At 45.4% G+C, this 23903-nt stretch overlaps 1 protein-coding gene across 1 annotated transcript; it reads right to left on the bottom strand.

The window, feature by feature from the left end:
- Nucleotides 1–3633: 3633 nt before the first annotated feature.
- On the bottom strand, nt 3634–20923 carry wnt6b (wingless-type MMTV integration site family, member 6b). Its single transcript, XM_040202470.2, has 4 exons — nt 20228–20923; nt 12460–12680; nt 7098–7402; nt 3634–5852 (listed from the first exon to the last, which is right to left on the bottom strand). The coding sequence occupies exons 1-4, from the start codon at nt 20305–20307 to the stop codon at nt 5391–5393; spliced, it is 1068 nt and encodes a 355-aa protein (XP_040058404.2). The 5' UTR covers nt 20308–20923; the 3' UTR covers nt 3634–5390.
- Between the last annotated feature and the right edge of the window lie 2980 nt (nt 20924–23903).

The raw sequence follows: 23903 nt of genomic DNA, 5'->3' as shown, positions 1-23903 counted from the left end.
GGCGCACACAAATACAAATATCTATCAAAGCACACCTCACTTGATCTTCCTGTGTTTTTACCTTAGTTGATATTATTTTGGGATCATGGTTCTCAGCGCCAGTGGTCCCCTCGGTCATGTCATCGCACTCCAAGGCCGCCATCTGCTGTCCAAAAAATAAAATGAACAAAGTATCTCAATCCACTGCGAACCAACTGGTTGTCCAGCGAAAGAGATGTAGTCACATGGTTCAATAAACCGTGCTTCTCCCTGGATTAATAGTACCTACACAGATATATACTCTGTCACAGTGGTATCATTAGTGCACATGCGCCAGCTGGTTGTCTGCTTCCCATCAAGGCGCCGCGGGACTATTGTTGCACAAACAACCGTGTTTATTGACTCTGTCCTAAAGACAAAAGAGACATGGGAACACTGAGCCAACGCAACCACTACTGCACCAAAGCCCCCTCCCCCCCACCCCTCCTCACTCAGTCTCCCATCGAACCTCTGGCGGCCATGTTTCCACACCCAAAGATAACAGAGAGGAGGCGAGAAAACAGTTACGGAGTTTGATGAATGACTCAATCGCGAGGAAGAGGGGACTGGGAGCGAGACGAAGATGTGGGACAGATGCATGGGGAGGGGGCGGGGGGGGGGGTTATACGGGAGGGGGAGAGGGAGATGAGTAAAAGACACATTGTGAGGTCATCTCAATGTTTGTGGATGTGGGTCACCGAGGGTTTCTCAAGCAAAGTGTTGTTTCAGGATGTTGCAACGATGACGGCTTCCCCGATTGAAAAACGGTCGTATCTTCTCACGAAGTGCTTCTCTCAAAACAGGGGGATTTTGCCAAAATACATTTTAAACAGAAACCCGCCACGCTTTATCTGCTCAGCAATTTGTCTGGCTTCGACGCTCGACTCCCCTCGCGGTTCGGGGAACAACCTCATCGCCGCATGATGAGTCATAAGTCCTACTCTGGACGCGTTTCGCTGTGCGCTAAATGTCATTTGAGGGCCCCCGTAAGCGAGCTGTGAGATCTCACAGCACTGGCAGCCTAGTTGGGTGGCCCCGTCGAACTTAGGCATCAGCTGAGGCATCACCTCCGGGGTCTGCATTAACTCATAAAGATTCCTGTCTCTCGCAAACACGCTGAGCCAAAGTGGAGGTCATGCGTGTTCGTGTGGACGTGTGCAAATGGGACAATGTGCACGTCTCTGTCTCAAAAGCGTGAAAAATGATACTTTTAGTGCACATTTCATTTGTGAAAGAAGTGAGCTTGCTTCATTTGTGTGTGACTCTCCCACTCCTACAATCACAGTCACTGGTATCAGATGAAACCCCACACAGAGTTGATCTCTAGATGGGCCCTTTGTGTAAGCAACATCTCCCTGCTAGATTGATGGAGAATTGGAGGAGTTCGCACAAATGGAGGAGCATTATAGTGTTGGGTTTCCTCTAAGTTCTCTCTCTCTCTCTCTCTCTCTCTCTCAGTTTTTCCCTCCTCCTTCATTAATAATTTCCCCTCCCATGTTGCTCATTTCCCCCTGCAATGGCCCGCCCTTTTATCATATTTATATAATCTCATCCGTCCAATCCATGTTTTAGCTTTCCTCTTGTTTGTTTTTTTCAAAAACCCACGTGTACAGGAGACGAATGGTAAGTATAAAGATCAGACCACCTACACTCCACTGCAGGAGATAACAAATGGGAGGACTCTTCTTGTCTGACTGATTTACGGAAATGACTGTCTGCAGTTCAACGGGATAGATCTATTTTCAGTGGTAACCCTTCATTAATGCCTGATGGAAGGTTGTGCGTAATACGTGTGTAGGAACTTAACCGTCATTGCAGGCGGAGACAAAACTCTGCTCTAATATGTTGCATTCCTCATGTACCATTTCCTTCTCAGAGGTACACATGGAAAAAATGGCCACGCACTCTCACACACACACACACACACACACACTGACAAAGACAGACACATGCAGCCACATGCACACAGATGTCAACAGAATACCATATTTATAGCAATGCTCCAATAAATCTATCTGCTCACTTGTCTATTTTCTCTGGCTTGGCCCGTTGCAACAGTGACGGCCTGCACAGCTTAGAGGGAGAGGAGAGGTGAAGAGGAGAGGAGAGGAGTGGAGAGGACAAAGGAGCTAAGGTAGGAGGATATAAGAGCAGGCGAGAGCCCCCTGGCATTTTCTTGTTCTTTGGCCTCCCTCTCCGCGTCTTAAACACAACCGCTGGCCTGACTCTGCTACACACCTTTGTGCCACGAATTCCTGGAAAATATGAACTTGTGTCAACTTGTAGAACTGAAACTGAGTCAGGCCGGCTCTTTTTTCCCCGTCCTCGTCTGTTCATTTCTGCAGAATAAACCACCTCACAACACCACAACTCTTGTTGAGTGGCAAAGAATAATCTTATCGAGGCAGAGGTGCGAAAATACTCGGTGACTCGGTGACATTAATATCCAAATTCTATGAAATAAATATTACACCCACTCAATGCCGGGTTGATCTGTAATTAAATTAGTCTGTAAAGGTTTCTATTAATTTTGTCTGGTTAAAATTTCCAATTTGTGCTGCTTCTTCGTGCTGGAAATAAGATGGTTTGATCTGCAACTGTAATATTCCACACATTTAAATCATGAAAATGAGGGTGTAAAGACCTCAATTCTTTATAGTTTTACTTTTTATTTGAATAGTGTTTTGATTGTCACACATAGTTTAACCCTAAATGTAAATGCAACATGACGTCTAGATATGATTCCGGAAGGATACCAACATGAAGAACGAAATGTGAAGCAAACAAAACGCCTTTCAATAGATTACCACATTACGGTAAGTTGTTGACTCAACTAAATTGGCCAAAGATGTACAAATGCTTTAATCTGTTCACTTCTTTTGCTCTCTTTTGTTCCCCACTAAACCTACAATGAATTAACATATTTAGATATTAAATGGTCGGACATTCACGCCACTTGACAGATCCATGAAATCAGAGAGTGCTGATATTATTCTTCATCTTGAGCCTTGTATTCCAGCTGCAAGGGACATTTAATCTGGCTGTTGCCATCACCTCACAGTATAATAATAACAATATCAAAGACGTAGAAATATCCACTGCCCCTTTAGCTAAAATTAGGTGTGAGAGTTGTTGTGGATCTCATCTAATACTGGGTATATCTATGCCCTTCATAGAAATTCTCATGCTTCGAGTGATCACTGTAATAATGACCCACGTTGCATTAGGTCATCGGAATGTCAGGAATGCAGTTTTGCTGTGGCGGATGGCGAATATGAAACTGCTTTTGATGAATATTCCAATAAACAGTTGTCTGTTGTCCCTTGTATGCAACGCCTACAGCGAGTATCCACTTTGTGTACTGTACTGCACTTTGAAACAAAGTGTGTAAGTACATAACAACCACATATGAATAATTATCACTTCCGGAAACACAAAAATCATCAACTCTCACTCCGAGACGACAGAACAAGCGGAGGCAATGTATTATTGTTCAATATACTGGTAATAAATGGTGACTTTTGAATGAGATGATGATGAGGTTTATAGGAAACACACTTCCTCTAAAGATGAGCAAAAAACCAGAGCGTGTCTGCCCCACACAGAGGCAGAGAGTCAGAGAGCAGTGTGCTTTAATAACCAACACGATGCAGTTTACGTCACACAGCAGCTGGATGGAAGATATAGGCCTATAAAAGGTACTGTCAACTGTAGGATAAGGTGATAACTGGCCAACCTGCACAAACACAAACCCAACACTTTCCCTCAGACACACACGCAAACACACACACGCGCGCACATCTGCACGCACAGCATCCAAAGTGCATTGTTACATTAGCCCTGTATATCATAACAGATAAACAAAATACATTATATACATTTTTCCCAAATGCTAAACAATGAAATGTGAATGAAGATTTCTCGTTGGGTTTAATAGCAACAACCACAAAAGTTGTATTGTAACTGTTGAGAAAGTTCACGGCAGCCGTCGTATCCAAAGTGCTTCTGAGCGAGTTGGAAGTAAGTAGTCTTGTCATCATATCTTTATATAAATAACAGTCTTTGCCGGCAGGCCAAGTCCACACCTGCAAAACATGGCGTTGACAGTGTTCTTCAAATGTGACAACGTGATACCATTTCCCTTTTATTGTTGACACAGTAGCAGAAAAGGATACCAAGACCTCTATTTGTCGTTTGATGTCAACTTCAAGCTAGTTAGTCTAATGGTTTTTAATGTTAATGACACATTTACAATGTTTAAAAAAACATAGAGATTCTCTGTTTATTGCTAAAACCTTAATAGGAATATTGGGGCTTCGTCACTCTTCCATCCTGTAGATCGGGTTATGGTCAGACAGACTTAAAATAAAGAATTAAGGACATTAGCATTGTCCGATCAAAGCTCAGCAGCCCAGCTTAGCGCTCTCCACATGTGACGGGGCTGTATGAGGGTGGTGCTCTGCCTACAAAGAGTCTGCACAGTGGTGTTTTTCTAAAACCCAAAAGGAAAAAGGAAAAGTGTAAAAAATGCAATAGTTTGCATGCTTTCTACATAAAGTGGTGACCTACTGCCACTACATCGAAGGCCGAGCAGCCTTTCAAAACGAGTCGTCGGGAGGATGCGCGCTCCTCAGCTACACCTGAGAAAAAGCTGACAACTACCGAGCAAAACTGAAGCCTGACTGTCTCCTTCTCTCTAAAGTCAGGGACCTATCAAAAATGCATCAGTGTTGTAAGTTAGAATGAGAATGGGAAGCTGGACAGGTCTAGTAACAGAAATGAACCTCGGAGGGCGGGGCTAAAGGAACGGACAGTTACGGTTATTCCATCAGCAAAAAGGGGGAGTCCGAAACTCTTTGGTTTAAACTAGCAGCTTGCATCAAGCTGTTTAGTTTAATTGGTATTGGACGTGACTCCGAGAAACCTCTTCTTTCATTTAACAAATATGACATAATTGGACATTCGTTGGACCTTTTTCATAAACAAGAAAAAGAAAAATAGGTAGCTCAGAAACCAAAATATTCTCAATTTGAAAGCCAGAACTATGATCAATTATCATTTCAAATGAACATGTGGATTGTCGTGGTGCGGGGGGGTAGAGCGGGTGCGCTGGGAGCCGCAGGGTTGGTGGTTTGAGTCCCGGCTGCCCCATGTCTCAAGTCGAAGTGTCCCTGAGCAAGACACCTAACCCCTAATTGCTCGCCGGGCAAAATGTGAAAAGCCACGGGTTTAAAGTGAGTCGCTTTGGATAAAAGCGTCCGCTAAATGACCTGTAATGTAACTTTTTTTTTGGGGGGGGGGGGCACACTGAATGTGACTAATGTGAAAACAGATATAAAACGATCCACACGGAAATCGACCCCTTCGGTTCATCAGTGACACACACTGAGCTCTTTTCGGACCAAGCACTTCTTGCACTGGACCACACAACACCAGTGGAACCGACAGAGACAGTTCTCCTCCAGCACCACTGTTTCCTCCCGGTAGCCGCGCTCGCAGCACAGCAGGTCGCAGCCGCTGATGTCCATGGCCGTGCTGTTGCACATGCGCCCCCGCGTCCCGAGCGAGCCGGTTTTCCGATTGGGCAGGCAGAAATCGGGCGACTCGTCGGAGTAGATCAGGTCCTGCTTGTCTGGCGGCTTGATGTTCTGGCCGACGGGGATCAGGGTCTTGCCGTCGTTGCCGCCCATCACCTTGGAGGCCCCGTTGAAGCGCTCCAGCAGGCGGTCCCCCACCTCGCGGAAGTGAGGCATCTTCTTCCAGCACGTGCGCAGGGTGCACGACCCCGACAGGCCGTGGCACTTGCACTCCGTCCGCATGTAGAGCTTCACCGCCTGGGAACGGGAGCGCGTGGAGGGGTGGAGCAGAGAGGTGGAGGAGATAAATGAGCAATAAATAAGAAGAAAGAGAGAAAAAAAAGGAGGTAGGGGGGGGCTTTTAAACTTGTACGCTAAAGGGAAGCAGGGATGCTTTTGTCAAATGACAAGTTCTCTAAAGGAGTTATTCATTATTGTGTTTTCATAGTATATCACAGATAAAGAAACTGGATCGCACACACACACACGCACACACACACACACACACACACTGATAGATAGGTGAGATAAAAGCAGACGCTATTCAGAAGGAATTTAACTCCCCAACCCCCTTCTCCCTCCATGTTGCCTCTGGCCTTCCTACATCTAACAAGCCTTGACAAAGGATCATTCACTTATACTGCACATAATTAACCCATCACACACACACACACACACGCCCATTCACACACACACACACACACACACACGCCCATTCACACACACACACACACACACTCACACACAAACACTTGCAAAATGTGTATTGGCGTATGCATGCGTTCTTGCACACAAACAGACGTTTTCATGCATTACATCTTAACCTCTGGGAATTTTGTGTGAAGGTTTCTTTTCATGTTCAAATGGTTTGTTCGCTAATGCTACAATTGGATTAAGTCCCAGAATCCTCCCCTCTCCTCTCCCGCCCGCCTTTGACCCCGATGGCGGTGAACTTTGTGACTCTGAGTTTTTGCATACGCCATTTCTGCAAGAAGGTGTAACAAACAGAGACGCTGACAGCTAAAGGTAAATGTGATGCACCGAGCTGCGCATCAAACAAACTACTGCGTCTCCACTCTTCAGCAGCGCCTCGAATTGTCGAGGCCGTTCTTCTTGTACCTGACGTTCATACGGGCAACAAAGAGGAACGTTAAACTTCTGCGAGCGCTGTGGAAACATTAGAAGCTACCTGCCTCGGAGGCGTGAAAGCAAAATGTGTGGCACGCTCTTGTTTTTGTGTTTCAGAAACCTGATTCTTGTTAGAATATCAGCTTACGCCGCTACACATATATGGCTGCGGGCGATGTCTTTCTCTTTTGCATGCTTGTGGAATGATGGAACATTCCGCAGGACAAGAAACACCTTTCCAGCTAAAAATTCACACATCCCAGTAGCGGTTTAAAATATTTTTTTTGGATTCATAGATTAGACTTGTGTTCATTCAAGATATGCAGAGTAACTGCGCGCACACACTGAGCTTCTGATTCTGAGGCAGTTTCTTACCAGCCGCCCGGCTTCGTTGTTGTGCAGGTCGATGAGCGTCCTGATGTCACTCTTTCCCCGTCTTCTCTTGGCGTCCATGAACTGTTTTGACTTTTCGTAACCGAACTCCACATCGTCTCCGCAGCCCCCCCACTCCCACTTGACTCCGTCTCCGGTAGGGGAGGACGAGGGCGGCCTCGGAGGGGCTCGGTTCCTGGTCGCCTCGCATCCACACAGCAGGAGGTCTCCCATGCTGCAGGCCTGGGTCACGGCGTGGGTCACACCCGCCGCCGTGATGGCATAAACAAACGCAGTCTCCCTGATATCTACGATGTGATGGACAAGAAAAAGGAGAGGGGGGGGGGACTTTATTAATGGTTCCCAAGTTTGGTTTGCACACAGGACACTGAAATGCAAAAATGCAAATATGCATCTACCCAAAGTTGTACACCATATGTTGAAAATACATTTCAAACAGTGGGTTGAAAACGATCCAAATATGCTATTGCAGACAGAAATTAACTTTTTCAGTTCAACCCTTTCAGCATCTCCATTACAACATGACATGACGATAAACACCTACACGTTATCAATCAATCACAGTATAGCAACTGGGCCACAACCGTGGCAGAAGCTCATTTCCATTCATCTATCCAGTCATCCACGCGTCTGTCCCGCCATCCAGTCGCTTACAATGGCAGCGGCATGGATCAGGATAAAAGCGTCCTTCTCTCCATCCTCGTCCATTACTACGATCTATTTCTCCCTCCGTCGTTCACACACCACAGCTGCTGGTTTATTTTGAGCGCAGAGCTCAACACTCCTGGCTGAAAGCAGGTCCAACCACAACTGCAAATTGATTGTCTTTCCGCGCCCGGTGGCTTCAGCATCGTTTTCACCCTCGAGTCTTTACCCGCAATTATCGCAGCTATACGAGAACCACTTGGCTGATATCTAAGGCAGGCGTTGTTCTCTTTGTCCAGTGAAAACCAATCTTTATTAAACCAGAACACATCTAATGTCATAAACCTTTTTTGATTTTTCATATCAGTTTGTAGCTGTGCGTTGCTTTGGAAAAAAATAATAACAATAAAAAGGTAGAGCTGGTGATATTATAATATGTATCACGAGCAAATCCAACGGAAAAAACAAAGCCAGCTCGTCAAATACAAGAGTCCCGCTCTCTTTGGTTCGGTTGGGGAATTAACTTTTGTCTTGCTGAACTGCTGTCAGGTCACAGTAATTAACCAGAGCGGTCTGAGTAGGTCTCTGCTTAGATAGATGAAGAACTGGGGTGTGTGTGTGTGCGTTAGGGAGAAGGAGAGGGAGAACAGCCACTTAGGGAGGCCTTGTATGTGTATTCGGAGACTGAGGGAAGGACTTTTAAGAGCTGGAAGGCGGTGAGCGTTCAGTCACCACCGTCATCATTGCCAACTCCATATCGCATGATTCAGTGAATGGGATTCATTAGGTAACACACACACACACACACACAGAATGGGTGGCGTGCGACAAGACACGCACACCCCAGCACGCCGTGATATCAATACCAGCTGTGCAGCCGAACACCCACAAATATGTCCGATGAAGGCCAAAATGTGTACGTTTGTGTGTCCATGTGTGTCAATGTGTGAACAACATTGTTGTACAGAGTAGTAGATGTAAAGCATTTATGACACCACACGATGTCTTAAATGCTTTACATCTACTCTGTTCCCAAAAGGTTTCCTACGTCTCCATTCGATGTTTGTGCATTTTTGATCTTCTGCAGATTAGATAAATCGGTTCATTTTTTTGTGTGGTTGTACACAGCTTGTTAACTGTGGAGGTGTGTGTGTGTGTGTGTGTGTGTCTGTGCAGCTCAGTTGGGACCACACCTTACTGCGTCTCCTGTTAAGCAGAATAGAACTGAGATTTTTTTTCAGGAGCAGCAACATACTCGCATCAAGTGTCATTCTGCAAAGCCTCTCTGTATTTATTAAGAGACACATGTGTGACTCATCAGCACACAACTCGATGTTAGTTCAACGTGGTGATGGTTACACAAGCCGTGTCCAAGCAAGCTGAGAGCACGGCCAGATGTCCCCAGATGCCCTGGTGAAACACTGCATTTACAGTAATACAAGAAGCCTGCACTGAGGGGGATATCAGCTTGAATTTAAGGAAATACGTTCTTACAACTCTTATTTGGGTTCATTAAAAAATGTGTTCGACAAGGATAAACTGAAATGGACAAAAAGAGAGACTCGAAAAAGCGAGAGTTGGAGGGAAAAAAAGGAAAAGCAAATAAAATGATGTTATTTATAAAAGAGGCTATCAAGTCATATGATCTTAGGACCCCCCCAGTTTCATATTTGCCCAGGAGAAATTAATTCCATACAAATGCGCTGGCATGGTGGGTGTCTGGGCCTGTCTACATCTGCTCCTAGTTCCATAAGGCCCTTCTGCAGGAATTAGCACATTTAATGCTTTGACTTTAATGACATGGGATTTGAAAACGGAATGCAGTTTAATATAAAATCCCTTCACAGTTCATTCAAGCATAGTTTAATAAAATATATATATTCATCTTCTCAGGGAATGAGGTTGTATCCGACGATTATCGGCTGGTGGTCACAGCTGCTTTTTCAGAATGCACATGCGACATCCTCTCATCGGCGGAGGAAAACTCACTAGTTGAGAGCGTCAGAGGAGGGATCCCTCCCCCAGGATGGCCACGGCACAATAGATGTCACGTGTAAGATCCGCGTAAAAGATTTACAATACTTTTAATCTATGTGACAGGAATCCTGCAGCATCTCGTGTGCGAGAAAGTCACGTTAATGTAGAGTACAATTAAAACAATAAATAATGAACAGTATATACAGTACTGACACAATATTGACATGACAAACTCACATTCTCTAGAGAGAAATCTTAAGTAAAACATCAGCCATTTCCTTATTTGCGAATACAAGAATACTTAAAGTGCGTAAAGTTCCAACCTGTCCGCTCACCTGTGTGACTACCTGTCATGAGAGAATGTTTGACACGGCTGCTGACTCCTTTAATTACTTTGCAACCCCCTGCACCGCCAAAATAAAATATTATTGTTTATTCTCCAGCAGTACAAATACACAAAATCTATGACCACATGAATGTCTGCATGTCCGTGTTTCTGATGTGTGCGGAATCATGTTCATAATCTGAAAACATTGAAAGAAATACAAACACACACACAAGCCTGTACAGTTCTGATCAATTGCTCTCATTTGTCCACGGACGAGCTTCACGGTCAGACGTACGTTGACATGCAGCAGCGGTGCCGTTAAGTAACGAACACACCACACAAGTGCTGTGAGGTTTGAATAGTGGGTGAAGATAGCCCGAAGATATTTTTGCAAAGTGGGTAGCAGAAAAGTGTGTTTCAGCCGACTTGGCTGTGCTCCCTTTCGCCCTGTGGCTTTGTTTTCACTAAACAGTCAAAACGCCAACTAGCATTAAAATTGAATATTCTTTGTGCAGAAATCCAATTCAAAGTTCTACAAACGCAAACAGGGTAACAATCAGACATTTTAACTACAATACCTGTACTTCATCTAGATTATGTTAATGAGGTGAGCCCCAATGTTTCTTTGCTACAAAGCATTTAACAAAACCCCTTTCTAAACATGCATGTGCACACATACGCATGGAGCAAACAATAGGGACTGAAGCAGCTATAAAGAACTCATTTTTGGGGAAATATTTCATCATAGTCCCACAGCACAGGTACCCTCTGAGCGCCAGTGAGTTAGCTTTTTTCTTCATTCGGTTCCGTCGTGCCATTTGATTGTTGGTCGGATACCTGAAATATGGTGTTACACAAGCTTAAGAGGTAAGAACAGGGACGCTAACCTCTGGCTTGGCTTGCACAAATTCTCCAATTCTGTAATTATACAGCCACATGACATATGTTATGCAATCCACTAGTCTGAGGGTGAGAGAGGAAGCCACCTTCATGGGATGAATGGACTTAAAGGTACGCAAACTGTAACATCCGTATTACGATTGCTTAATTTCACCCTGTCAATGAAATATTCTGAAAGAGTCTATTATCACTTCAGGTCTAAATCGAGGTCAATGAGTTTAAGTAAACCACTTAGAGAGAGTGAACATTACACACAAAGGCGCTTTTATTTTGACATTTACTGCCACTACTTTATGATAAACAGCCATTAAGAGCAGATCCAGGTAATTAAGGCTTCAAAACAGAGGAGCAATCTGGCCTCTGTTATAGACAGCAGGAATTTATGATTAATTGCTGTTCTATCTTCTACTGGTAGATGCTTGTCCCCTTTTTTCTCTCCCTCCATATCTTTGTGCTTGCATTTCTTTTCTCCTCTTCTTTGTTTTCGTGGCAGAGACACTTGATGCCAGCTTCCTGACTGCAACATATGAATCAGTAAAGCTACACAGTGCACGATCTTCTGAGCCACATGCTTGAGACAATAGTTGCACACGACTTTAGTATGCACATCGTCTGCAAATTAGTCATTAGAAAATGGATTTAATAACACGCTTGACACATGTGTTGTTGTATCTTAATATCAATTATGCCCCGTTTGTTGACTAAACACGGAGATAAAGGCTCTCTGAGGTAGCGGTCCTAAGAGGAAACAGGCAGCTCTCTATGTATAATTATACAGGAGAAAAACCAACACAGTAATTGGGGGAGACATAGCGGTGACCCAACATCAGTTATATTACAGACTTCAAAGAGCCGGAGGAAGATGTCAAGAGATCGCAAGAGAGATGCTGGGAGAAAAAAGGCAATTTTAGCCGGACATTTTCAAGCGAGCCCAGTCTGATGAAGAGGAGAGTCAGTCAAGCGTTAATACGTCAAGTCTTAAATACAACAGCCACCCTTGTCTGTCCGAGTGCCGTCAGACGTTGGACCATCAGCTCAGATTTGAGAGGTCACGGGTTCATGGACTCACGGCTGACGAATGGGACGTGACAATATTTTTCGTGTGTTTAAAAAAAACAAAAAAAAACTGTAAAAGGTTTTTGGTAAGGCTGACGGGGAGAGCCACAAATAATATTATCGGAAAATTGGATAAACACCACTTCATTTACGTCCGTTCGATACAAGGCAACAGAGCCAGGAGTCTTCAAAGTGCTCTGAGGCTACTTTAAGTAGATGGAGGAAGGATGCTTCCCCTTCTTTCAGGCCTGATCCGAACCAAGCTGCTGGCTACAGCTTCCTAATCAACAGACGGATAAAAGAGGGGCATCTTTTGGAGCCTATTGCTTTTTGTTTGTCTAAATGGCGCTCCACATTAGAAAACAGGAGAAAAAGACAGGGAAACAGAGACATGAAGGTAGTTACCAACAAGCCAAAACCCATCCCTGCCCCACTCACCTTGCTGCAGTATTTTGCCAAAGTACTTGTTGTGGCTGGTGCAGTTCCACCGGCGGTACCTGAACTGGTACTGGCACTCCCTGACGCCCAGCCTGGCTCCTTTGGCCACCTCGCTGACGATCTCCGGCTGGGTCTGGCACAGCTCGGCCTGCTTCCCCGCCAGGCGCTTTGCCTTCCTGCAAATGCTGTTGGGGTCCATGACCAGCGGACTGCCCACCGCCCTGGAAAAGCCGAAGTACCGCGGGGTTAGAGGACCCTCTCTCTTAGGTAACACCACGGCAACGGGAAGTTCCCGCTCTTCTTTCAACGAGGCGCCCCTTGGAAAACGGCTCACGGGAGACGACAGAGTTCAGGTGTGCGTGCTTTACATGGTGGGCTGCACTTGACTGTGTGGTCCTCACAAAGCTGGAAGTGAACCAGCCGGACGTCTCATAACAGGCGGGCCGCTTCGAGTCGATCTGGAACGCTGAGTTGATTTCGGGGGAGCTGATATAGTGGCAGTTGAGGACTGTGACGCTCAAACCACATGCGTCGCTGGAATTGGCACTGCCAAGGCAGTTCCCCGATTAAACCAATCCAAACGAAAGAGGCACATAGTGTATTACTTAAAAGAACAAGAAATGAGTGTTTGAATGAGTCGCAAATGAAAATCAAGCGCGCCTCATTTAGTGCAAATATTTAAAGCATTAAGATATAAATATATACACATCTTGTATTTGATGAATACGGAGCTGGATCTCCTCAATAGCTATGACGGATGAGTGTATATAACAAAGAAATAGTTTATTCTAACTCTTAAAGGGAAATATGGGCCCGGCTGCCAGCATCTGTGGTCACTTCATTGGCTTTATGAGATGACTTTATTCCCATTATTTCCCTCCTCACCTTGCCTCAATTGTCCTCCACCCACTTCTATGCTGTTAACTTTATGTACATTCAATTCCTTTTTTTCCCCGACCTCTTGACTCTTCTCCACAGTCGCCTTTAGGCCCGCAGGTGTGATCCATAACTTTAGGAAAGAGAGAGAGAGAGAGAGAGAGAGAGGGAGAGAGAGAAAGAAACTCCCTCACCGGTTTTCATTCAGCCTTGTCCCTGTTAATCGCACCGCCTGATATCATTCATCTGCTTCGAGAGTTTGTTTTAAGAAGCAGAACAAACACTCTCTCCAATCCGCTCTCCTGGCGGTCTGATACCGGGCAAGACACACACACACACACACACACACACACACACACACACGCACACACCCACGCACACACGCCGTCCCCGTGTTTTTGAAGGTTTCGTTTTTTCATTTGAGAAAGCTATTTAAATGACAGACAAACATGTCAACGCTTGATTGAATGAAAACACTATTCACAGGGAATCTTGTGTCAGCCACAAAGGGAAGCTGCAGAGGCAGCGGCCCAAATACTGCTCTCCAGACACGACGTGTGATAACGGCAGGCAGCGGGGATTCTAAATTCTAATGCGCACATGCACTCAATCCTCCAGCGTGAGCCATAATATCTGCTGCGTAACGTGGTAACGCAAACACACACCAATACCTCCAGAGACACTGCTGCATTCCTTCTGTGATTACTGAGAGTGTAATGACAACATCACAATGGAAACAATGCTCTGTCACAGATACAGGTGTTATTGTGTGTGCAACACATACAGACAGCCTGTATGTGTTAATTAGCAGGTATAGATGCAACACTTAGCAACGCACACTCCCTCTCAACAACCGCTCATTATATACCCACCGCTCTCAGGCCGAGTGTGTGTGTGTGTGTGTGTGTGTGAGGGATGAATTCAGTTCTATTTCAATACAGTGTGTGTTCATTTTTATGGATGTGTGAAAACGATTTTGTGTTTGCTCGGTTGTGCGTGTGATTCTGTGCTTGTGCGCGTGCACGTGGGAAGCCAGCTCTGCAGCTCACAATAGCTGGGCCTGTTTTTTTTGTTTTTTTTACAATGGGAGGTGAAGAGTTGTAAAACTGGTGAATTTACTGGATGACGTTTGGACGTCGTCCTGGAAGCAAAAGACAGACAGTTTGAGCGCTTTGACGCTGAGAGAAAAGTTTCCTCATGATCCTCCTTTTGCAGCCGAGCACGCACTGCAAAGAGATAAATTGGGTTTCGCAGAAGATCAGATGCGACATTAATAAATCAATTAACTTGATCTATACTCATGCACTGTAAGAAACAGAAACATGAGCAATGGTATTCAAGAACTTTCTTTTTTCTTGTTTAAATTTAATTAAAAGGGCTTTGTGAGTTAAAACAGACGTCTAGTTTGTAATAGTTAGGTACTTTAGAACAAAACGGTGGAACCCTTTTGACACAGTGAGCTGGAATCATCCTTTCATTTTGGTTGAAAGCCAATTTGATAATCCCCTATTGGACTGTCTGTAGTATAAGTATAGAAACGACGGGAGGAAAAAAGGGAAGGAAGTACAAATCAGAAAGTGAAGTGAACTGAGGTGGAAAAGCACACCAGGCGGCAATATATCCAAAAATGGACACTTGATAATTGGATGAAAGGATGACAGTGAGCGGCCTGCATTCTTGCCCTTGTTTGGAGATACGGTACATAAAAGTGTGCATCCCTGCAAGGTTGAATAGGATCGGAATACTTTGCACACTCCCAAAAGTGCACGTCACAGGTGCAGAGTAATAGTTTTTAGTAAACAGAGCAGATCTATGGACGTTTATGTCTCTGCACAGTGAACACACAGAGCAGAAGTCGAAGAAATGATGCACAATACTAATGCAAAACACCATCTACTGCATCGTATAAAGATGAAACGTTGCCTAAGCTAAAATGGGATGCTTCAAGAAGATGCATGCATACGCACAAATGCAATTTGCACAAAACATTGTTGATATACAATAACAACACAAAGAGGCATTTATTAGTTGGCAGGCGTGTACGCAGATTAAAGCCCTATCGCAGGCCAGACCGCACTCGGGTCCTCTTCGTGCAAAGTGCCACTGTCGATCACGAAACATCTTGAAAAGATAAGTGCAAAATACCATTCAGGATGTAGAGTCATTGATATTATCAAGGGCTTTAAGGAAACACTGTCTCGCATGAATACTCCTCCGTGATGATGAAGTCCCGGAGCAGGGACGGGGGGGGGGTCACAAAGGAAAGAGACAAAAAAAGACAAAGGGGCATAAATACCCATATGAAACATTAAAGGCTGGCAGGTCCGTCCATGCTAGTCAATCCGTAATGCACACCGAACCTTGACCTTGTACTTGAGAGGTGCATCAGAAAGCAAGTAAACACCGGCGCTCAAAGCGACCTCGGGTTTCATTTAGGATCTCACGGCAGCGCAGATGAAGTGCTCTACTGTACGGGGCCCTTCTTTTTTCTTTTTTTCTTTCTTCTTTTTTTCTCCGCCCACGAATGAGTGAATTTCATCCCTCCTTAATCCCCCAAGTATGCTGGAGATGAAGACAGTCACGACAAGCGCTATGTCTGAGACGCCAGTGTGGGAGAGAATTAGGAAGAGGGGTCAACGCGAGACAGCTAAAGAGAGGGTGTGTACGCGGGGAAAGATGTGGTGTTGGTTCAGCGTAAGACACGGACGAGATACAAAGAGATTAAGCAATGACAATGAATTATACAAATGATAAAATCGGGGGACAATTTGTCCCGACTACACCAAATTGAAGAGGGGTGGGAAGATATTCCGCACCTCGCCGTAGTTCAGCGTAGGAGGACAGCGTACGACTGAGTGTGCCTCCGATAATTGCCCCCCTTGTTTTTCTGACCCCGCGGCCTGGGGACACGTCGATCACACCCAGACATGTTGGCTCATGTGGTTTTTGCTAATGTAAAACGAGGTTGAGAAACAAAGGAGATTGTCTCGTTGAAATGTTTCAGCACTCATGATCCCAATGCGCCCTATTTAAATATGTGCAATAAAGTGTCTCCGGGGGGGGAAACCAACGACACAACACCAATTTGACACGAGAAAAACACTCCCACGTCCGTTCTGCTGTTACATCGCACACCCAACAGCAAAGACAGCCAAAGGGTGCTAATTGTGCAAGCAATGGATAGATTCAGGGAGGGTGTTGGGAAGGTGCACGGATGTTTGTGGCTCTCAGCATAACTATGAAATGGGGAATTCAATTTAATATTAGTGGTTTTAAAATTAAGCTTGGTAAAATTGGTCAAATGAGTGACTAAGCTAACGTTACTGTGCTAACAATATGACATCTGTTGCCACATGCTGAGTCATTGAGTATTTACCAGATATGTTCAACAACATGTAAATCTGAGACCACACGTGTTTTGTTCTACAAGTTATGTCCTTGAAAAACAGTTATTTTGTGTCTTCACTATTTCGGACAATAAGAAATTACATTTTATGCAGAAATCCTAAAAGACATTGAAACCTGTGCTTAGCTGGTGAAGATTGAACAATAGCTGGCAATGTTATTTCCAATTGGCTTCTACCAACCCAAAAACCGTCAACAAAGTTTCATCCAATCCTGCTAAAACGTGGATGAATTGTGACATTTCTTGGACCATTTATGCCCTGTGCCCTATACATTTCTGACACTGGAACGTATTTAAAGCGTGCGAGCCCACAGAAATACATGCAGTTCTCTCCCCAATGCCAAACCCACATCGTCATCATCTTTATCTGTACCCATCTCCCTGGTCCTGATTAGACATTTTCAAACCAGGGGTGGAGTGGACAAGATAAGATCAGTTACAATGAAACTCTCCTCAAGTGATCATGGCGGCTTTGACTATAGAGATTGTGTGTCTGTCTGTATATGTGGTCTCCCGTAACTGAAGGAGTGCATTTGTACTTCTCTGTGTGCATGTTGAATAGATTCACCAGTATCCACTGATTGGACATGTATTTGGAGTGACACACACACACATAAACATATAAAGGAGAATTCTGAAACACACGCACACACAAATGATGTGTGTGTGTGTGTGTGTCCACCTGTAGGCCTGCAGCACGCTGTGACACACACACAGCAGCGAAGCACTGCGGTGAAAACCAGTATAAGAGAGCAAAGACATTCCTCACTGCTCTGGGTCTCCGAGCTGTGCTCTCTGCTCTCTGGCCAAATGATTAGAGCGCTCTAATCAGCAGAGGCTCTGAAAGGACAGCTATCTCCCCGCATTTCATCTCCGTCGCTCTCTGTCCATCACTGCAGCTGTCTCTCTCTCTCTCTGTCTCTGTCTCTCGCTTCCCTCAGCGACAACCTATCTGCATGATAGGTATTTTCCTTCAAAAGACGAGTGCGGCTGAAGACGCACGGAGACAGAGAAGGAGAGATGCATGATGGTATGTCCAGCAGCTTTCAACAGAGAGCATCATTGTCCTGGCGGAGTGGGGAGCGACCCGCAGGTGTGGCTTCACCCTAGCTGCTCCACAGTTGGCCACTGTGTGTGTGCGCATGTGTGTGTGTGTGTGTGTGTGTGTGTGTGTGTGTGTGTGTGAATCTGTGCCAGAATGCGTTCACGTGTGTGTCTGTGTGAGACTGCGAGTGCGCCTGCGAACAAGTGAGTGAGTGAAAGAAGATGACAACGCGTGTCAGTGGGGATGAAAAGGAAGTAGCAGATTTCTCAGAGTTGATTCCCGTAATCCACTTCATTTTTATTTAAAATGAATCTCCAGTGTCCGGAGGAATGTGCTGCCACTAAAATTCTGAGAGGAAAATTAGAAAGATTGAGCATAGTTTCATACATGTAGCTGCTTCATTTCTTCCCCACAAACTCAAAGATGTATAAATGAGGAGGTAACTCTTATTTTGTTGTTGTACCGTCTTACAAACCATATACTTTCATGTTGCTTTTTTATCTCTCTCTCTCTCTCTCGTAATTGGATTCGGCCTTGGTAGACGACAGGACTTTGCCATGATGATTTAGGCCAAGTACACAAAGTGTTTAAGGAAATGTAAACGCCTGTATTGTTTTTGGCTCTTCTCTAAAACGCTTGGTCACAGCATAAAAATCCTTCTCAGCCACCGCCAGTCCACATGTTGCAGCAAAGTCACGACAATTGAACTGAGCCATCCCTCTCCGTGGCTTTTAAACCTCACAATAGACCAACAGAATGGTTGTGTCAGTAGCCCACATCACGTGGACTCATTCAGCGTTGCCGTGCAGTTTCCGTTTTTTTTTTCTGATCAATCTGCAACATTTCTGAGACGTAGCTGCTGCGTCCAGCTTGAACACAACATAATAATATGTGAAAGATAACCAATTGTTATGGAGACAACCCCTTAACTCCAACGCTGGGGAGTGCGGGGTGGACCGAACAGATGTTTACCCGGACTTTTTCTTCAAAGATTTTGGCTTAAACGCACTCTGGTGGTTTTGCCAACAAAAAGAGGACAAAGATCAGACGTTCAAGCGTCTCAGCGTGGATGTAAATCCTTGATGAAAACATCTGGGGAACACAAGTCTTTCACACGTGTAGACTGCGTCTTCTTATTCGGTGACACAGCAGATGGCAACACGGAAGGAGAGCTCGAGTCGATGCTACAAGAGGACTTAAGGTCCCACATCTGTAATGTTCGCAAAGTGAAGAGACATGTCCTGTGACGCTGACGGGCCATCTGCCAGTCACACAAGGACATGCGGAAGACTTGCACAGCCCCTGTGGCGCGACAACCCACACTGACCTTGACTGGGCTGTGAATGAACAGTGGGAGGATTCGCTGGGTAAAAAAAAAATAAAAAAAATAACAACGAAGCTTTACATTCAAACAGTGCTGCTTTGCGGAGGTTTGTGCGTGCGTGTGTGTGTGTGTGTGTGTGTGCGTGTGTGTGTGTGTGTGTGTGTGTGTGTGTGTGTGTGCGTAACAGACAGAAAGGGAACTACAGACAGAAATATTGGATGTTGTACTGCACTCAGACTAACAGAGAGATCTAACAATGGATAGAAAACACGTTATCAGCAGATCTGCAGGGTCCATCTGTCCGTCTGCGTCTGTCTGCAAGTCTGCCCGACTGTCACACACCTTGCGGAGCTCAGCCTATATGGATTGTTTTATGATGACATATCCACTGCGCCTAGAGGGCCACCTGACATTCCTGAATCTGAACCCCCACTGCACACACACACACACACACACACACACACACACACCACCTCCACCGATCTCCCTGTCCTCTCTCCTCCGTGTATTACTGCAGGCGATGAGCAGCAGACACCTCTCTCACCACCCTCCTTCTCCGTGTCTTTGTCCTGAAGCCCATATTTGACATTTGTGATGGAAACATACTTTGATTTGATTGGTTCATGATCTCCTGGTTATTAGCACATCTAAGTATACGGTTATGTTTACTTTAAAAACAATGTAAGTTTAAACAACTTGTGAAGTATTAATTTGGACATAGACATCTTCTGTATTATATCACTTACATCTGGAACATTCTCATTACTAAACTATATGCTTAAAAAGTCAATATTCATGATATATATTTTTTGTGTTCACTGTTTTTCTTTATGCCCCTCCAGCTATAGTTGCAGCACTGAGCTCTATATTTCATATTTGTCTTTGGCACAGAGAATCCATTTGTAAGGCGCACGGCTCCCGGGCTATCCGGAGTATTTGGGTGAAGAGCCGGTGGGCAAATGCAGAGTGATGGTGCTGTGGATAAATATAGTTCAACATGATTACACTCCCCCGTGTCTGTGCGCGCAAATACGACCAAGTCAGGTGAGATCCTTTAAATCCCCGGCGGACACTAGACAGATTGACACAAAACACGTGGTAAATTCAGAGCACTTACCACCAGAGTCCGATGATGTTGACCGGACACAGCAGGATGAAGAACAGGGCCAGTTGGATCCGTGATAGACGAACCGTCATAGTGAAGGCAGCAAATCCTCAATGAGTTTCCCCCAGCGACGTTTAAATGACCGACGAGCTCAGCCAACACCGAGTTGGATTCTTTCTTAAATGCATAAGGGGGGGGGGGGGGGGGGGGGGGGGGTACCTGTTTTCTTCACTGGAAACTGTGTGCCAAAAAGAGCGCAAAAAGTTCCTCACCCAACTCCTCTTCTGCGGGGCGCATCTTAATGCGCAACGAAGCTGGTCAAGAGGCTAATGGAGAGACGTCCGCTTTTTTTCAAAGGTGTGGTTAACCTCTTCATTGTCGTCCATCTGCCTTCACGTGCTCGCACAGCGGTCCGCGCAGGAACGAGACGTGAGAACTCCGCGCCGAGAAGTCCGTTCTGACCGCGAAACGGCGCGCGGTGATTGGGGGGAGGAGGGGGGGGGCGCGAGGGTGACACCGGGGAGTCTCTTGGTGCGGTATTTTTTAACAACGAATTACATTACAACAGGTATAAATAATACGTATGATCGTGTTGTCAAGGCACCGCTGGATGTTGCTCGTCTCGTGCCGGCGCGCGCGGCACTGACGCGCTGGTGGCATTTGGTGAAGAGGCGTTCGGTGCGCACCGGCTGCAGGTATAGAGGCGTGTGTGTGCCACGGTGCGTCGATGTGTTTTCTTTGGATCATAAAGGAAGGTGGGGGGGGGGATGAGCCGGTCTGCTTCCAACTTGGCGTCACGTCGCTCCGGGCGACGCGAAATCCTCGCTGTCACTCAGAGAGAGAGAAAGAAAACTGCAATTAGTTATAGGCGCGCGCGCACACACACACACGGAGAGGGAGAGAAAGGGAGAGGAGGGGAGGGGGGTGGGGGGGGGTCCAGGACCTGTCATTCTGTATGTTTATACGGTGGACCCAAAATCAGAGCCCGTGGAATGAAGTGATGTCAGCGCAGGTGTGGTGGTACCTTTCTGATAGCCGTGCCAGCAGACTGGCACGTTGTGAAGGCATCTGAGGGGGGGGGGGGGGTGCCAAGATTAAACCATGTTCCACCCCGCTGTGGGAGAGAAACTGCTGTTTCACATAACCTCATTCTGAAACAAGAAGAATGGGTTTGTATGCTGCATTCCTTAAAGTGTGTGTACGTGTGCACGTGTGTGTGTGGACTGGGTAGCATTATCACCTATCTGGCCAAGGGCATATCCATTGAAATCCAACGCCGCCGTACTGTAGTCGCCCATAAAAGCCCCGACACCCGACTTCGTTCCACTGCGGTGATGCAATCAATCACAAGTGTAACACAAGGCTGACTCAGCCAGGCAAGCACCCCGTCTTTCAAAAGGGCCCCGGCCGCCATTCGCTTATGCACAAGTCATACAGTACCCTTGGCTGTGGCCCTGGTCGAAGGTTGAAAAGCAAAGACTTCTAAACTTCCAACGGTGAGAAATATAATACAAGTGAATTCATCTCAGATTTTCGACCATCGACTGCAAAACATGGGATCTGAATTGTGGTGACAGGTTTCATTTTTTTCCATTGAAAGCAAGAGTTGAAACCATTGGAAATATAATGGAGTTTTTGCTTGATTTGGTCCATTTGCATCACGTATACTTTTCCCTCACTTTGTGTCAGACATTGATTGGTCCCATTTATTTCCCTGCAGCATGCAAATCCAACGTGATCTCCAAAACCTGTTCGTAAAAATGTATAAGAAAATCTTGAACATACAAATTTGTAACAATACATAGGAACTGGCGGTGGTTAACCACGCCCCTTGAGTGAACAACATGGCGGACCATGTCGGATTCAACGTCATCAGTTGCAGTCCGTATTTATTTCGTATGTATCACTACGAATTTGTATGTTCAAGATTTTCGTATACATTTTTACAAACAGGTTTTGGAAAATCAAGCTTGCTTGAGGCCACTTGTCACATTTAATTTCACGCTTCTTAGAAGTATCAATAACTGTGTGTAATGCAGCTGAAAAAGTGCCATAAGTCAACTTGAAAGGTGCTAAAATATCTTCATTTCATAGGAATTTGTCTTATTGTTAATGCGAGAAGTATTGTTCTCGTATTGTTTGTCATCTTGAGTTTGATTTAAATAGACAGTCGCCGTGTTCCTTACTCCTGGTACCTACTGTTTGGGTCAGATGCAGCTAAAAAGGTACATTAATGAGGATAGAACAGTTGATCCCGTAACATTAACAGCACTTTACGGGACTCTTAATAAAAGTGTTTGTAAACGTCTGGGTTCACTGCAGGTTTTAAAGTGGGTGAGAACGTCATTTTCTCAGATTTCGGCTTCAGGTACGAACACACGCGTGTGTTCTGGGCTTTTCATATGTACACGTCTCTCTGTAGATGGAGTTACTGTACATCACAGAGGCGTATCAGTGACCGCCTCTTAGTGCAGCATTCACCTGTGGAAGGTAGTGATGGGGAAGTGTTGACATCCAGATGGTGGTTGCTTCTTGCTGTTTGTTAGACCTCATTCGGATGTTTACAAATCATGTGCATCTTCTTGCCATTTGGGCTCAGTTTTTCTGAAGGATGCATTTTAAATGACATGGATTTGTCGACGCCTCTGTGCCGTTTACTGAATGGAATGCAGAACATTTCAGATTCAGAAATATTCACAGATTGCCAAGTATTATATTTGCATCAACCCTGGGTGAAATGGTGTGTGTACCTGGTGCTGATTGCACAGACCGCTGTGCTTTAGTTTTTAATTTACCAAATTTGATCAGCTAAAAAAATCCTCTTTTTCAGACGAGACGCATTCTGTGCAAACATTTATTGCACCTTACGTCTTCACAGAATGCAACTGATATATAGAACTGGTGTGCGGCTTTGGTCTCAGATAAACATCACCTTTCAGGCGGGTATGATGGTGACAACCAGAGGCTTTGTCTTTCAGCGCTCTCCGTCCGTTTGGTCCATTCTTGTAAATGCAAACTCTCAGGAACGCCTGGAGGTCGTTTCTTCAAATTTCGCCGTTGCCGCCCACCTGGACTCGAAGGGGAACTGAGTCAAAGGTCAAAGGTCAAGGTCACTGGGACTTCACTTTTGACCTATTCTCGGGGACTGGATATCTCAGGAACACCTTGAGGAGAGGAGGACTCGAGCATGAACTGATGGGATTTTTGAAGGGTAAAGATCAACGATCATTTTCTCTTGTCTACAACCTCTTCAGAAGTGAAGAGCGCTTTATAACTGGAACCAGCAGAAACAAAATTAGAAAGTTATGGAAATTGAGTTCCCAACGCCCTATAAATAACTGTGACATCGTTGGGAGCATGAGCATCGTTTCTATGATATGTTCTCACTCTCTCTGTCCGCACCAAACCCCTTACCCCTCTCTTTACTTCCTCAATTTCCTTCCCCGTTTCCCTGTCCGCGTCTCACCCCCCCCCCCCCCCCCCCCCCAGTTTCTCTCTCATCGTGTGTTTTGTTAGGGAGGGCTGATTCTTCATACTTGGCTGAGACTTCATGGACAATAAAGATCTGATTTCAAAGTCCGGCAGGGTGTTGGGCCTGGGGTCTTGGCTCACAGCTTTAGTCGCCTGCTGGGAGGAGACGCTGCACAGCCCCTAACAGATGGCTACCAGCCCACATACAGTAGATTCC

This window comes from Gasterosteus aculeatus, chromosome 16, assembly GCF_964276395.1.
Source record: "Gasterosteus aculeatus chromosome 16, fGasAcu3.hap1.1, whole genome shotgun sequence".
NCBI classification, from domain to species: Eukaryota; Metazoa; Chordata; class Actinopteri; order Perciformes; family Gasterosteidae; genus Gasterosteus; species Gasterosteus aculeatus.
The sequence above is the reverse complement of the archived record's forward strand: the minus strand, read 5'-3'. Positions and strand labels throughout refer to the sequence as shown.